This window comes from Cervus elaphus, chromosome 7, assembly GCF_910594005.1.
Source record: "Cervus elaphus chromosome 7, mCerEla1.1, whole genome shotgun sequence".
NCBI lineage: Eukaryota > Metazoa > Chordata > Mammalia > Artiodactyla > Cervidae > Cervus > Cervus elaphus.
Window position 1 is genome coordinate 19,549,120 of NC_057821.1, and position 16,042 is coordinate 19,565,161.

Consider the following 16,042-nt stretch of genomic DNA (forward strand, 5'->3'; position numbering starts at 1 on the left):
TACTTCTGAATAACACAAACCACAAGTTTTTTCTTATTATGAATACAAGTAAAGTTTATAAATATTTTCAAATTCTTTCATAATTTATTTAATCTTAAGGTTCAAATTGAAGCAATTTTTGACTACTAAACAGACTGGGAAATTGAGATTTCCAAAGGGAATACCGTCAAATTTATAAAAACAAAAAGATCAGTATTCTAGTGATTCATTTTCAATATATTCTCTGTATTGTTAATTATGGCTGAATTCAAAGTATTTTCCAGTGTAAATTATACACAAGACTTAACAAATAGAGACCTAAATCTGCAACTCCCTTTTTACAGAAACCAATGAAAAATCTATACACAGCGATGAAATTGGCATACAAATAAAAGAACTGTCAAGACATGTATCCCTAAAAATAAGCCTACAATAACTATTTTAAAGGCTGTGTGTGGTCTCACCCATATACTTTGGCAAGATGCACTTTCTCCAACCACAGCTAGATTCACCCGAATGCAGTGGCACTGGAGAGCCTCTGTCTCACCTGTCAAAGCTGAAGAACGTGGTTCCAAAGACCACCATGAGTCCATGGAGAAAAGCCACAGTGCTACAGCTGGTATTGATAAGCAGTCTCTACAGGAGAAAACACTTCAAACAATTAAGCAAATCATCCTTAACAGAGATACAGAGAGACAGACAATATACTAATGTTTAAATGGTGAGATGACAAATACCGTGGCGGGTCTGAAACAGTAGCCATTTACATAACTGGGAGTACTAAGAAAGAATCTTTCAAAACTAACACTGGTCTCTTCTGTTCTTCATAGTCTCTTCTGTTCTTTATCTCACACAATTTCTATACATTATTTACCAATTTGAAAACTCTCTATCTTCCCTTAAATATTTGAAAATCTCCCTTATAAAATCTCAAAATTCATCTAAATTACTAATGTACTAAATTCATCCAGATTACTAAAGTCTGACAGTTAAGAGCACAGGAAATTAAGACTTGAAACAGAAACTCTAGGGATATTAAAACCTGCTTTTCTTTTATGAAAGATATCTTTGTATCTTTTTCAATGACATTATACAATCAGTTTTTCTGCCTCAGACTAACCTCCCTTTAGTAAAGCATATAGACTGGCCAGGTAAGCTATAGGTAGGTTACAATAACTAAAAAGCAAGAAAAACAATTACTTTGGAAAGAAAATTGCCTCCAATGAACACTTCAAACCCCATGTCAAATCTGGCAATAAAAACCAATTTAAGATGCAAAGAAATATACCTGGATGGGTAAAGAGTTTAAATAAATATGATGAACATCTCATAATTTAACTTATTTTTCTTACTAGATGACAACATTCTCGAACCCTGTAAAATACTGCAATGATTCAATCAAAAAAGAAAGCGTGCCCTTTTGTGTCTTTTCCAGGAAAGTGAATATCCAAAAAGTTCTCCTTATAGGACAGTTTCACCTACAAGCAAGACCCATAGCACAAAGGCTCCAATGTGCTATGATGTCCCAGTTTCATTCACTATATTCTCTAAGTACAAAGGTTCCAAAAGATTAGTTTCACTTTTCCCTAGATATATTTAGTACGTTAACTAGTATCGCAGGGATATTATTTTTCTTTGGTTTTGTCAGTAGCATGTTTGATATAAATTTTATTAAGTGGTAGTATATGTAACATTGCATTGTGGGTAGGAGTTTCCTGCTTTACCCTAGCCACATCCTCAGCTGTCATATGAGCATGTTTCCCATATTTTCTGCAAGTTCTCGCCTTTTTTTCTCCTTGGAAAAGTGACAGCAATAGAAGATGAATTGTTTTAATAATTATAAGAAACATGAATTATTTATACAGTAACATTAAACAAGTATGGATCACTATGTACTTTGAAAAACTGTCCAAGGGAGAAAAAAGTAATCCTCACAATTAAAGTCCTAAATTTGTGTGAAATAATGTTAAAGTAAATTAACACAGAGGAAGGACTTAAAATTGTTAAAAGAAAGAAAATCTCTGCAATCAGATGCCAATACCACCTAACAAATGAGGTGTACTATATCAAGCTATAACGATAATTCGCCTTGAATGTTAGAAGCTGCAGACCTCCTACGTATTCATTAGTGAAGATTAATGTCAATATCGCCTACAAGGACCTTAAGAATCTACTTTGAGATTTCATAGAAATGTCAAAACAGAGAAAGAGAAACCAGAAAAGCCTAGAGGAGAAAGGGAAGAAAGTGGGAGGAGTGGAAAGGGAAAGAAAAGGGGAGAGAGAGGGAGACAGAAGTTAACTACTTTCTCTTTAGGCATCCAATTTCCACATCATCTCACGGTCAGCCAGAAAGCTGCTTATACCAACCAAATGAAGTTGTTCAAACAATCATGGATATGGCAGTGTTTTGGGTTTTCATAAAACTAAAAGACACTGCAGAGGAAAACAAAGAGTACTCCCATTACAAAAAATATCACATTTTATACAATACATATATATACACACACCACATAAATGTTTTAAAGTACCACAAAATAATACCTTGTACATACATACAATAGCACATGTGTGTGCAGTTAACATGGATATATATCCCATTAAAATAAGAAAGTAGAATTGAATCTCTCATAATCATCATAATTTAAAATATTAATAAAATTATATGTATTTTACTAATATAAACATTTTTCAAAGCATCAATATAAGATCCAGTAAATTCTATATATGTCTCAACAGCTATACATTAAATCCAAAAAAACTGTCAAAAAAATTGCCACATACCACAGTGAAACAATAAATTAAGAAAATTCCCTGTTGAAACCTCATAATCAATGAGAACATTTTAAGCCAAAATAGGATTTCTACAATTTATACCACTCCTACATCAAACCTATTTTGCTTCTACTGTTCTCAACTAAAAGAAAAATAGAACAGCAACAAATAGACATTTAAAACAATTAAAAAAAAACACAGAAATGGGCACAAGACTGATAGTGATAAAATGACTGTATTATAATAGATCATTAATTCAGAAAATTTTAAAAATTATTCAAAAGGTAACAATGAAGCTATATGTAGTATTTAAAACATTACAGTGTTATATCATCTAACAATATACAATATAAAAAGTTCAACCAATGTTGACAAACTTATTAAACATAAGGTAATGGGGAACCAAAATTACTTTTGTGAAACTGTTTTCAAGTTCAAAGCTATATTTCATTTCCATGGCATTACAATACATAATTTATACAACAGACTTAAATTCATTACTTACTTCAACGTAATACTCATATATCCCCCGAAGAAATGAAGTTTTGAGGGTCTTTAAAAAACAGACAACAACAAAAAAAACCCTGTGGTTTTCATTTCTGATGTGAAGCATAATCAAGAGCTTTATCTGCAATGACTTTGCTGAGTCAGTCTCTCTTCATCATATGTGGTAAGCTATTTCTAATGAAACAAACTGTCAATTATCAAATGTGTACCCATTATCACTATTGTTTTTAAATTTTTACCCCAAAGTAATATTTACTCCAAAGAAGACAGATTTTCAATTTAGAAAAAGAAAAAAATATATGGATGTGTTTTTGTGTGTGCAGATAATGAATACACAAACTTTAAAGCTCATGACTTCACTGTGTTCTCCAGTCAGAATGAGATGGGCCTCACCCAGAGCAGAAAGGTCATAGTCAACAATATCTACTAAGCTATTAAGCAGTAAGAGTGCTTTATTCTGACCTAAAAATTATGTGCAGAAGGGTTACCTGCAAAAGACAACAAGCAGTTAAGAGACACATAGATGTTAGAAATTATTCAAACACACACACAGTTAATTTAGAGGGTAAAAGTACACTTAATTAAAAAAAAAAATATTTTAAGGGAGAAAACATTTAGCAAAAAGTTGGGGTTACAAGATGTAACAGAATCCTAACTGGAAAACTCAATCTGAAAAGAAAAAAGCATTTACCTATCAGACTACTACATTTTTTTAATTGCCTAATTCTGCACTATTGTATGAGCATATGGAATTAAGCTTGAAAACTCCACAAATTATTGGACAAAGCTCTCCTTTAACTTACTTTAGATATTAATTAGAGCTATGGATCCCACTGCACGCCTTATTTAAGAAAGAGAATCAACGAATGACTTTTCTTTTTGTACGAATAACAGCATGTTAAATGAAATCTTTTAGTTTTCAATGTAAAATCTGTTTACATACATGATGAGGCATGATAAACCTGTATTTTGAATAAAACACTAAAATGTATTTCTTTGATCACTGAAAGTTTATTATGGAAAAGTTCTAGACATTTGAATAATAAAGGATTAAAGTCATTTTCATGTCCTCCCAGCGTATTTTGGTGGAATTATTTTTTTCTAAGAAACTTACGAACACATTAGTACATTTATCTTTACCGAATATAAACCAAAAGCAGATATTGAAGTATGCTAGAATGACCACACGAAGGGGCATTTTGGCTCTAATATCTTCCTTAGTATTTCCCAGCCCTACCCCATTATACACCCTGAATAATGTTGTGTAATTCACTGTCTCCGCCCACCCTCCCAGTCATTTACTTCATGCCACTCCTGGTTACTATCACACCAGGAAGAAGTCTAACATGCAAATTCAGAGTGGCGTGGATAAATGGCCAAAAAATGCCTAGAAAATTGGTCTGTTCAGCTTGATAATTTTTGTTGAAAAATACCCCATCGCTCTCAACTGATGAAAACAGGAAGCTCTATTCATAAATATGAAATTCTCTGCCTATGATATATAATCATCCTAATAAGAAAATGAGTTCTATACATACATGTCCAAAGGGGCAAAAAAGGAGATAGTTTCCCAAAGATGTTTCCAATTTTCTTCTGAATCAGAATTAGCAAATCGAGACGACTCACATACTCTGTGAGCATTATTCCTTACTACACACAGCATTTTGTAATTTATTTCAAAGCTTCTATTATAAACAAAAAATACAGCTTCTGTTAACCCACTCCGTTCTGAGCTCAGAAAAATCAATAACATTTAACAATCTAAGTTACAACATAAGAATTTTACTTTATATTTGTATAAGATTTGCTATCAAAGGCTCTGTTAAAGCTAATATCCAAAGAAACTATTTAAAGGATTATACAAAATGAGTATATTTCCTTGAAAAATAAAAAATTATTATAAGCATAAAGAAAAGTAAGATCCATCCAATAAACTATGCTATAATTCTTGCTATTCATTTTTATAAGATACTCAAACTAGCCATGAGATAAAGGTAAATATAATACAAAATGTATTAATTATATTTCATCTTTATTGTAGGAGCCGGCATCTAATATTGATCATACATAAACTAGACAGACATGATTTAATATTTGTAAAGGAATTCCCAGACTAACACTTTCATGACAGCCAATTACAGTCAAGCCCAGCAAGCAGTTTGCAACCAGACCTTTAAAAAGGTAAACTTTTTTACAATGAGTTACAGATTCACGAGTTTAAGAAGACAAGAAAAAGAAAAACAGAAGGACTCCAATCACCCAGCAAATATGAAGCAGACCCCAGAATGTGATACAGTCCAAAGATGTAAATTATTGTAAATCATCACTGTTGTTCAGGATTTCACACACCGCCTCTTGAGCCAATTTTGCTCACTTCTCCACAGACACAATAATGAACCAAATAAAAGAAGGAGGCACCAAAAATATAGGAGGGGGGGGATAGAAAAGAAAGCCCCCAACTGCAGAGCTCTGCTCCACAGACGCTTAACCTTACAGGAGTTTGGGCTCCTTCAGCATTTGTATTCTATCCAAATCCTCATGAGTCACAAAAATTAAAAAGCTATATCCTTCTGGATGCCAGGAAGGGCCTTACCACAAGCCTTTTGTCAGAGGGAGAGAGAGAAAGAAAGAGAGAGCATGAGCAAGGGGGGGAAGCCACAGTGGTAGGCAGTCCCACTTGACTGTGAGTACTGTGAGGTCACAAACCACATGATTCTGTCTCTCCAGTAATAGTGCTTGCAAAAAAAAGGAGTTTGAAAGCTTTTGCTTTTTTGGATTGTGTGAATGCTTCATTCGCCTCACAAACAACCACAGAACCACAAGTGCGGTGCAAACTTTCTCCAGGAGGACAGCAAGAAGTCTCTGGTTTTTAAATGGTTAATCTCCGCAGGTCCCTACCAGCCACCGAGACCAACAGAGTCAGTGAGTGCTCTCTAAACCACAGTCTATGCAGTAATAGTAGGTCCTTCCAATATTTGCTCATTCTCTTTTTTGTTTTGTTTCCTTGCTTTTCCCATGCTACCAGCTACATAATTTCTTGACAGAAAAAAAATAAATATCAAGTCTATGTACTGCAGGCATACTGTAAAACTAAAACAAGGTTTGGGTATGGTTTGTGTTTTCAGTTTAAGGCTGCAAGCAGAATTTACAACAGAGGGTACAAGTTCTATCTGAAAAAAAAGGAGGGACTATGGCATCAAACAGCCTCTTCAGCACAGTGACACCATGTCAGCAAAACTTCTTTTGGGGTAAGTGTTATCATATTTTAAAATCCTATCAGAGATGAACCTGTTAAACAGAAAGGTATGTTGCTCGGATAAACTTGCTAGCTTCGCCGGCTAACATTATATGAAAGGTCATAATGATGCTGTTTTGTTGCACTGAAAGCTGAAAAATGAAATTGCAGTACAAATGTGCTTCTGGCATCTGTAACTTATCTACTTCTCGGGCTAATGACTTGAAATAGAAAAAAATTAAATTATCTCACATTAGTCTAAATGTTTTCTAGGGTTATAGAAATGAGGTAGCTGAAACAGTAAAGCAAAGTTTAATATTCTCATTAACCCTCACTGAAATAAAATTAGACACTAAATTAGTCAAAGTATTGTGAAAAGTATTCATTCCGGCAGCTCCCAATATTTGAGCAAACTTTAAAAAGGAAGCAATTTTACAAAATAACAGACCACAGAAGTATCTTGACATTATACTCCAGCATGCAAAACAGAGAAAGAAACCTGCAGTATGACTAACATTTTAACCAGCTCAACTAAAAGATATCTATTTATAATTTTAAACTGCATCATAAGCTATCTGCACAAGCTTGTTTCTAAACAATTTTACAGAACTGAAGCATATACTCAACTGAAAAAAAATTATGATAAGTATGTAACAGCCATTTTTAAAAACTCTTTATAGTTGCCCAGGAATCCAAGATATTAAGAAGCTCACAGAAGTCTTCAAAAAACTTACATGCAATCATAACTTTCTATATAATTTTCATTTACATCTATACACTATTATCCATATGTAGAACTTGTTATAAACACACAGCAAACATCGAAACGTCTAGGATTCTTTTAATCATATTCTTGAACCTACCAAGTGAGTTATCGGTTAGTCTCATAAAAAGGAAAATTCTGTAAGGATACTCTGCATGATTTAAAAGAGCCAGACCAATTAAGTCATCCTGGACTTTAAATAAAACAGGCATAATATGGTATTAATATTTAATTTCCAGTTAGTGTTGATACAAAAAGTAAACTACTTTAACATTCATCAGCTAAGATGGTATTATAGTAAAATAGCCAAACACTTACAAGATTTTCTTTATGATGTCCAGCATGTTCTATAAGACAAGTTTATAAAATTTTCTTTTATCCCTTAAAATAAATCATTTTGCTGTGTATACCTGTATTAACTTTGCTTTATAACTTACAACTAACGATTGGAGTTTCCTTTACTCCTCCTACTTCACACATTTTAACTGGCTACCAGAGGATCAGTCTTAGTTTCGGTCAAAGAGAAATAATTAAACCTGAAGGAGAAAAATGGTTTCTCTTGAAAGGGTGAGGAAATGTACTATGTATTTTACCAAAAAAATGTAAAACTGCTGCAGTGACTCCTCAACAAGTCTAAGTGGACCCCCTCAGTTATAGCACATCCAATACAATAATCACAGATTATTTTTTAATGTAATGGAAGGTAATAAGCGTTACTGTAAAAACTTCTGCATTAAGGAAGCAGAACATATACACAAGTAGACTGCATTAACAACTCTTATAATTATAGTTTCTATGTGGAAACTTTTGCTGTTCCTACTCAAGAAGAGGGGAAAAAATGCTTAAAACGATTGTTATATGGAGGGATAACTTGAAACAGGCACCTCAAGAAGTTACTCTTCACAATATTACTCTGCTTTAAAAATATAATGACTTTTCAAACCAGATTAGGAACACAAATTTCAAGCACTATTTCAGCATTAGATTTAAAGTTATTAATGTAGTCACAAAAAATATGTTAAAATGTTCTTTATTCTATCATGTCAGGGAGTCTTACATTTCTGTAACATCCTTCATAACTATTTCTGCAGTAAAATTTACCAAAACTTGATCAAGTTAGAAACAAGGGAGAACAGTGAATTAGATAATCTTCTATCACACGTCATGCATGCTTATACATCATAACTTAAGTCTTCCTCTTCTGCAAAGTGGAACTTACCCCTTCCCGCACCTAAACAGTATTGGAGAGCCTGGATAGAGAACATAAAATGAACCCACTTCACCAGACTAATTACAGGTGGGTGGTGGACAGGAGGTACAGGGTATCATCACACTACAAACATTTCCCCCTTCCGGAATCTATCTGAAGTCTGAAACCTCACGTTAGGCTTTAATTTTTTACATAATTGATCACCAAAATAACCTAATGAAATGTCAAAAGTATGTACTCCAATTTTGTAAAATACTTTTAAAAGTTCAGGCTCTTCCTAGGTGAGGGACAAAGCTGACCAACTGCTTCACCTCAAAATAATGAGGGAAAAGAGTGTGAGTGAGTGTATGCGTGACTGTGTGAGAGTGTGTGTGTGTGTGTGTATGAATTTTCAATCTGTGCTACTCAAAATCTGTTCATTATTTATCATAAATGAAGTCTGTTAAAATAAATAGATGTAACTCATGGAGTATCTTACCATTAAAAACTTACTTATGAAAATATATCAGCTGACAGACAATTTCTACATAAAACTTCGCAACTGATCATAGTGCCCGACAGAACGTGATGTGTGAACACTGACTTCCAAAACAATACTTGTGGTTCATATCAATGATAGTGACTTTATAGTTTCAAGATTGAATAGAACAAAGTATCACAACTTGCTTCTAAAATAAGAGCGCTAAACTCCAAAATTCAGGGAGATGATTTAAAAAGAACATACTAACAAGACTGATGCAATTTCCAAAGGTACTTATGATGAATTATTTTACATAAGAGTAAATAACCATAATTTTACATGAAAAGTGGTAAAGATTTCACGTTTAAACATTATATTTTAGAATGTAAAAGATTTAAAAGAAATCACAGAAAAAAATTTTTGTTAGTCTATGTAAACCTCCTGATAGTCTTTAAATCACAAGAAAGCATGAAATACACATGGTTATATTATGATATATCCTAGTCATTTTAAAAGAAGAAAAAATTAATCTATTCAATTACACCCTTCAAGCTAATCACTGATAGTTTGACTTATTTAAATCAGTCATGCTAATGCTAAATTCAGTAAGATAGAAATGTTCCAGTTTGTTAAAAGAACACTGAAATATTTGATGGTTAAATAAACTGCAGAGGGGGGAAAAAACTCACTCATTGAAGGCAGTAAGATTTTATCAAACACACAGAATTAATCTTTATTGAATAGAACCATTCACAAATCAAAACTCACTGTACTTCAATACTTTCAAGCAGCGCTAATCAATTACAAACCTTTTCTAGTGCTTCAAAACTCATGTGCTTTCAATTTTATACACTGGTGGTCCTCAAGTACTGTATTGGGGCTGAGTTAAGACATTCTGTATCACAACTTTTTTTCCCCCAACAAATATTCATCTAGAGGGCTTTTTTTCCCTTCTCAAGAGCTGCTCAAATGAAAACTGTGGTAATATTTTTATACTGTACTTCTTTGTTGAAGCAAAAGGTTAGGGGTTACCTAAATACCTCAACTGTATATACAAAAAAGGGAAAAGGTAAGTATTCATATAAAAAAATCCAATGGGACTGGATTATTTATTTTTGCATTTCCTATGATTAATGATGCAACCATGCATACTTGAAAACTAATGGCAAAACAGGGTAACATCTCAAACTCCTCTCCAAAGCATACAAATACCAACCTTCCATGCTGTTCTAACCTTTGTTCCAAGAAACTTAAATGGGACAACTCTAAGACAACAGTGAGGTCATACGAAGCTCCTCAAAAGAATTAAGATTGCAAATGCAATTAATTACCTAAGGAAAGTCTTTAGAGATAATTTTACATTAAGTTTCACTGGAACAGTCTACCTCTACACTGTGTCTCTGTAAAAATAATATACATATGATCAAACAGGCAAATACCTTCAATATGAAAAAATCCTTCCCATGAACAAAAAACTGTAATATGATTAAAGCATAACTATTTTTCCTAGCTATTTGCCATACAAAACTTATTAGTAAATGGGTGCTAGCAAAATCTACGCTAATTTACACAGTCTTCCTATGAGGTAACCAAAATGCACTATCTTTATCTCCTACACCAGTGAACTCGACTGAATAGAAATTTTTATCCAAAAAAAAAAGAAGCCTGTCATTAGTCTCCCATAATAAGGATAACAATGAACTCCATACTCAAGTATTTTCTAATGAGCAAAATACTTTAAGTTGTCTAAAGTACATGGAAATGCTTCAAGAAATATGAAACACTTAGTTTTAAAACAAATTTTCAGAGAAGGAAGTTTCACATAATGAAAATATACACCTTGATACAATCTATTGCCATTTCAAAGTTTATGGAATTCAGTCAATATGTATTCTGTTTAATGTGTTACAATTCAAAAAATAATGGGGAAATTCTATACCTTATTCAAAGGCAGCCTCCTTACAATTTTAACTACAGCTGACCACAAGCTTTTGTCCATTTAACAGCAAGCACACATACATTTCAAAGATCTGTATAGCAACTGAGATTAAATGCTCTTTTATTACATTGTATACGAAAATCTTCATCTTATGTTGAATTCTTCGGAATTTCTCTCCTTTATATTATTTACTAAAGACGTAGGATTCAACTTTGGTACAGTGCTGAATGTAAGCAACACTATATCAATCATTTCGGGTGTTTACTGTTGTTGTTGAACAGGATGTTAACTCTAAGGTGTATTTTTTCATAAATATGCTGTCTTACATAAATAAAAACCTCATCATTCATCAGGATATCTAAGATAACTCAAAAGGTGCTGTAGAATTGAGTTCTACACAAGCATTTAATGCATGCAGTGAAAAAACTTCATTATTTATACATCTCCTATAAAGACTCCATGTTCTTGTTACTACTCATAAGTCCAACATCCAACACGCAGTTCAGGACTAAAAATTATACCACGTGTGACTTTAGCTCTAAGTGATTTTCAATTTTCCAATCAACTGCCCACAAAACAAGGATTTCTGCACTATATACACATTAAGTGAATGCAATTTTAATGATATTTAAGATACTTTAAAATTAGATGTAGTGATGTCAGAAAAGTTAACAAGCTGCATTATTCCCAGACGTGTACTTAAGATTATGGTGGCCATTAGTTTCAAGTCTGTTATCTGCATGACTTCTATTACCATCCCTTAAGAAATTATACGTGAGAGTTACATTAGAGAAGTGACAGTCCTAACAAGGTACATCTAAATAGCCTGTGCAAGACCAATAACTTTTACCACAAAACCAAATAATTTTACTTTACTTTTCAATTTTTATTATCAGTGCTATCTACTGAAATTATTATACCCTCACTTATAAAAATATATCTATGTAAAAAACTTAAAAGTTAAAAACTCAAAATTTCAATACACATTTACAGGTTTGTGAAAATTATATGACCCACGAGTGTGCCAAACTTTGTTTATACACTCCTTATTGTTAGATATGCCTTGCAGTCAAATATCTAGCAACTAAATCCATTGTATGGTTTGGTAAAAGCACAAGCTAAAAAAAGGAAATAAAGGAAAAATACTAGCCAAATTACAATAATAGTAAGGTTTAAAAAATGCATATCCACTCTTTCTTTAGAAAAATTCTAATAATGATGTTGCAGTATTCCACAGAATTTTCCATTGATATGGACATATTTTTATATAGAGGTATGTATTTGCCACATATATACAACTTCAATTTCTTCCAATTATGAAAATTTTAATATGTAGTATATGAATTTGCCTGAGTATAGGCATGCATATACATAAGTGACGAGAGAAACTTGGGATAATAACTGTAAACCAGGAAGAAAATAATTACAGTTAGTTGAGGTATGGTTTGAAGTTCATTTGGAAAGATAATCAATTACTTTTTGCATGTACACTAACAGAGAAATGTTAATCTGTAAAACCAACAATAGAGATTAGGCCATCTATTAGGCAATACAAGATTAAAACACACTTGTGAAACACAAGGATGTTATTTTCCAGTTATAAATTTACATTAAAAACTGGTATTAGTTAAACAAATTATTATATTTCACAAGGGAAAGTATGAAATGCAATTAATCTGTTAACAAATACCCGTTTATATACATCATATCAAAGAACAATTCTGGTCTGGTACTAAACAGGTGTATTTTCTACATATTTACTCATTGACAATATAATCGAGGTAAACAATTTGGCACTATATTAATTTGGTTATTTTGATAGTAATAATTATAATTAATTTTATGTCTAACTTTTCTACTGAAGTTCCCAATTTAAACTTCAAATTTCCAAGATAATCTTCAAGTGAAAAGGTATCATCACTTCTACCAAATGATTAAAAACTACTTAAATGGCTCTAAATAAAGTGAATTCACTCACTAAGAAACTGGAAAAAAAAAAGGGCTGTATTTTACAATTAATATTTTTTATCCCACTAGTTTTACTGTATTAGCGTAATCTGATCCCAGAATTAGACACAAGGGTATCCAAAAGTTACAGAGTGCATGTTCCTTTTAATCAATAAAAATTTTATTGTAAAGATTTTTTGCAAATAAACCTCAAAGAAACCCTATTTTTTGAAAAGTGATTTCTCACTTTATTTTATAAATTTCTATCAGATTACTAGCACAGAAAGAAAAGTTCTTTATGCTAAGAATCTACATTATTACCAATCACTGTGATTTCCATAAAACATATAAATGTAAAACTATACAAGCACTTCTTATAAGGACCTTAACACCCAATTAAAAAATAATAAGACATCATAAGAAGATGTCTACGAGAAATCTCCATTAAGGCAGTAGCATCCAAAATCAGGCAAGATAGCTGGTTACAAAAGGTAATCTAGCAAGATTAATTTTTACTTCTCATGAAATTTGTAAAGCTTTTCAGGTAATTCAGCTTTTGACAAAATGCAGAAAAAATTGGTACTGCTCTTACAGAGTTCAACACAAAAATAAAAAGATTTAAGAAGGGAATCCATAAAACAGATATACTGACAAAGACAGTACACTACAGAACATCTGTAAAGCAATATAAACACGAAAGTCAATGTAATCCAAACCTTTGATCACTAATCCAACCTACTCTCCATAGTAGAAACTCCTCTTTCTCGTATTCTTAAAACTCCAGTGTTCACACAGAATTCTTTACATTCCCTCAGTTAAAACTAAACACACATAATATGTTCTCTATTTTAGGAGGAAAACATATAACCTTTTTAAAACTTTTTACCACAAGTATCCACCTTATTTTTAAAATGCTATTATCTAACCTAGATATAGATAATCAGTATTGTCAGAAGATCATCACTCTTAATTTAACAATAAAGATGTAACAATATATTTCCCTTATAATATGTGCGAGCGGATTGCAGAATATTTTAGTGTACCAATAGGACCAAAGAAAACACCTAGGGAGATTTTTAAAAAGTTATCATACACAAGTATCTAGAGAGAAAATTGAGTCATGTGATTATTAGCTTACTTTATTTTCATAAATATTCTTATTTTTAATATGATAAATCCAAATATATCAAGAGATACAATAACTATCTTTAAGAGAGCAAAATATTTGGCTTAAATTGCTAAATTACTTCAGTATTAAGTGGCTAACCATTCTATATAAGTTTATATACATAAAAAAATTTTTACTGAGACACATTCAAACTATTTTCTTAGCTACGAAATGAAATCATGTGTTCCAACAAATAACAGTATTTTCGATAAAGTAGTTATGCACAAAGTAAATATATGTTACATGTACAAGATTAGAAATTTTGAATAATGAAACTACATTAATATCTGTAACTCAAATTCTCCACTTTGATTTAAACTTTATTCTGCCAAACACATGGTCAATTCATTACGCTTCCATGATCAGAAAACATCCAATATCCTGAATGCTGTTTTAAAGGAAACTTTTAGAAAAATTACCGTATTATTATAAGCTGACAGGTAGTTTTTGAAAAGGAGCTGTGAAAAGAGTATGATCTGAAAACTTACATATGAACTTAAAACTTACACACTCAAACATGAAATGAACAAGAAAGCAGGAAGCAAACGCATAAAATAAAACCCTAGCAACAATACCACACTAAGAAGTCAACAGTGAGCAAAGGAGAAGCACATACGCTTTTTAAAGTAAATGCTCAAATGTAAGCTTGCCTTCTGAACTGCTCACATGAACAGATAACATCCCAGTGACTACGGAATTTTCTTCTAAACTGGCAAGACTAAAAAGAATCACATCTCGTTCCTAATTTTGCAATTATAATGTGCGAATCTTTCTTTACTCATAAGACTACCATTTATTCTAAACTGGCTGGAAAGGCTCTCCCATTGCATTTTTCCTGTACGTACCTCTTCCTTATCAATTATGGTGTATCTTCAGCATTCGGAGAAGAGGGAAAAAAAAAAAAAAAACGCTTCGAACTTGGAGTTTAAAACATATCATTAAATCAATATTCACAGGGCTACTCTAAAAATATTCATTTCTAGAAGGTCAGAAAATCTTGCTTTTTTTAAGCTGATGCATCTACACATAGAAAGCAACTTTTAGTAAGTTCTTTTGCTACGCCATAATGATCTGCTCCAGAAACTCAAGGGTACCTAAAACAACGGGCTACCTGTTCTAGCCATGCTTAGGAATGTGTCCAAATCATTTTTATTGATTTAACCTTTATAGGAATGCTACATATCCTCAGAGAAAAACATTTTGAATGTATTTATAATATGATACACTTCTGAGAAACCAAGAAAAAGAAAGCTAAAAACAAATCTAGATACTCCTCCACCCTTGGTTGTTATGGGTTTATTTTTGTTTACTTTAAACACTATCAACGGACCTAAATATTACATAATTTTATTTAGGAAAACTTACTTTGGCACCCCTGTAAGTAGAAATAAAAATTTATTTTGGAAAAAAAGAGTGCATTTAAATAAATTCTAACTTTAAGAAATAAAATGCCTGACGACAATGATGTCACATCTACAAATTTTAACAGATTCTAAATACACCTTTTATACTCGAGTTTCACATTAATCATGGAACCTACAAACATATCAAACTTAAAGAATTTAGTCCTTATTGAATAAGCTAGGTTGTACTCTAGTTTACATTCTGAGAGTTTACAGAGAAAGTTCTGTATTGCCTATCTCTCTAGCTTTCTGCAAGTAGTATTTTATTAATGGCTTCAGCAGCTAATGCCTGCATTAGTTATGTTTGCCAAATAATAATTCACAATATTATGCTTCCTCACATTATGGTTCATCATTCGTTAACTTGAACCTCACCTCTAAAGGAGTTATACTTTCACTGCAAACTGTTCTCTTAAAAAGGCAAACAACTTTTGAGCATTTCCAGATGTAGCACTCAAAAAAGAAAAAAAAAGAAAAAGAAAAATCATAGGCAAATTCTCAAAGAATTCTAAAATTATTAACAGAACTCCAGTAAAACTGAAGTTACTACTTATTACTTCAATGATCATCCATAAGTATAAGAGTTGAATATACTCCTTATCAAATTAAGAAACTTATGATAGAGAACTAATGATTTCAAATAGCTGCCAGTAGATAAA

General features: G+C 32.1%; 2 protein-coding genes across 7 annotated transcripts in view; one reads left to right on the forward strand and one right to left on the reverse strand.

Moving 5' to 3' along the window:
- The window catches only part of SUPT3H (SPT3 homolog, SAGA and STAGA complex component), a 381,938-nt gene that overhangs the window by 330,683 nt on the left and 35,213 nt on the right, over positions 1–16,042 (reverse strand). The window contains exon 1 of one of the 5 annotated variants that reach the window (XM_043907632.1): positions 7,575–7,836. The exons of 2 other annotated variants lie outside the window; for them this stretch is intronic. In XM_043907632.1, the coding sequence (XP_043763567.1) occupies positions 7,575–7,600 (26 nt within the window). In that variant the 5' untranslated portion in view covers positions 7,601–7,836. Of the gene's footprint in view, positions 1–526; positions 2,569–3,256; positions 3,778–7,574; positions 7,837–16,042 lie in introns of those variants that run through there. 2 more of the 5 variants (XM_043907634.1, XM_043907631.1) reach the window with 2 other exon arrangements.
- The window catches only part of RUNX2 (RUNX family transcription factor 2), a 233,002-nt gene continuing 223,182 nt past the window's right edge, over positions 6,223–16,042 (forward strand). The window contains exon 1 of one of the 2 annotated variants that reach the window (XM_043907628.1): positions 6,223–6,506. In XM_043907628.1, the coding sequence (XP_043763563.1) occupies positions 6,449–6,506 (58 nt within the window). In that variant the 5' untranslated portion in view covers positions 6,223–6,448. The remainder of the gene's footprint in view (positions 6,507–16,042) is intronic. The other variant, XM_043907627.1, reaches the window with a different exon arrangement.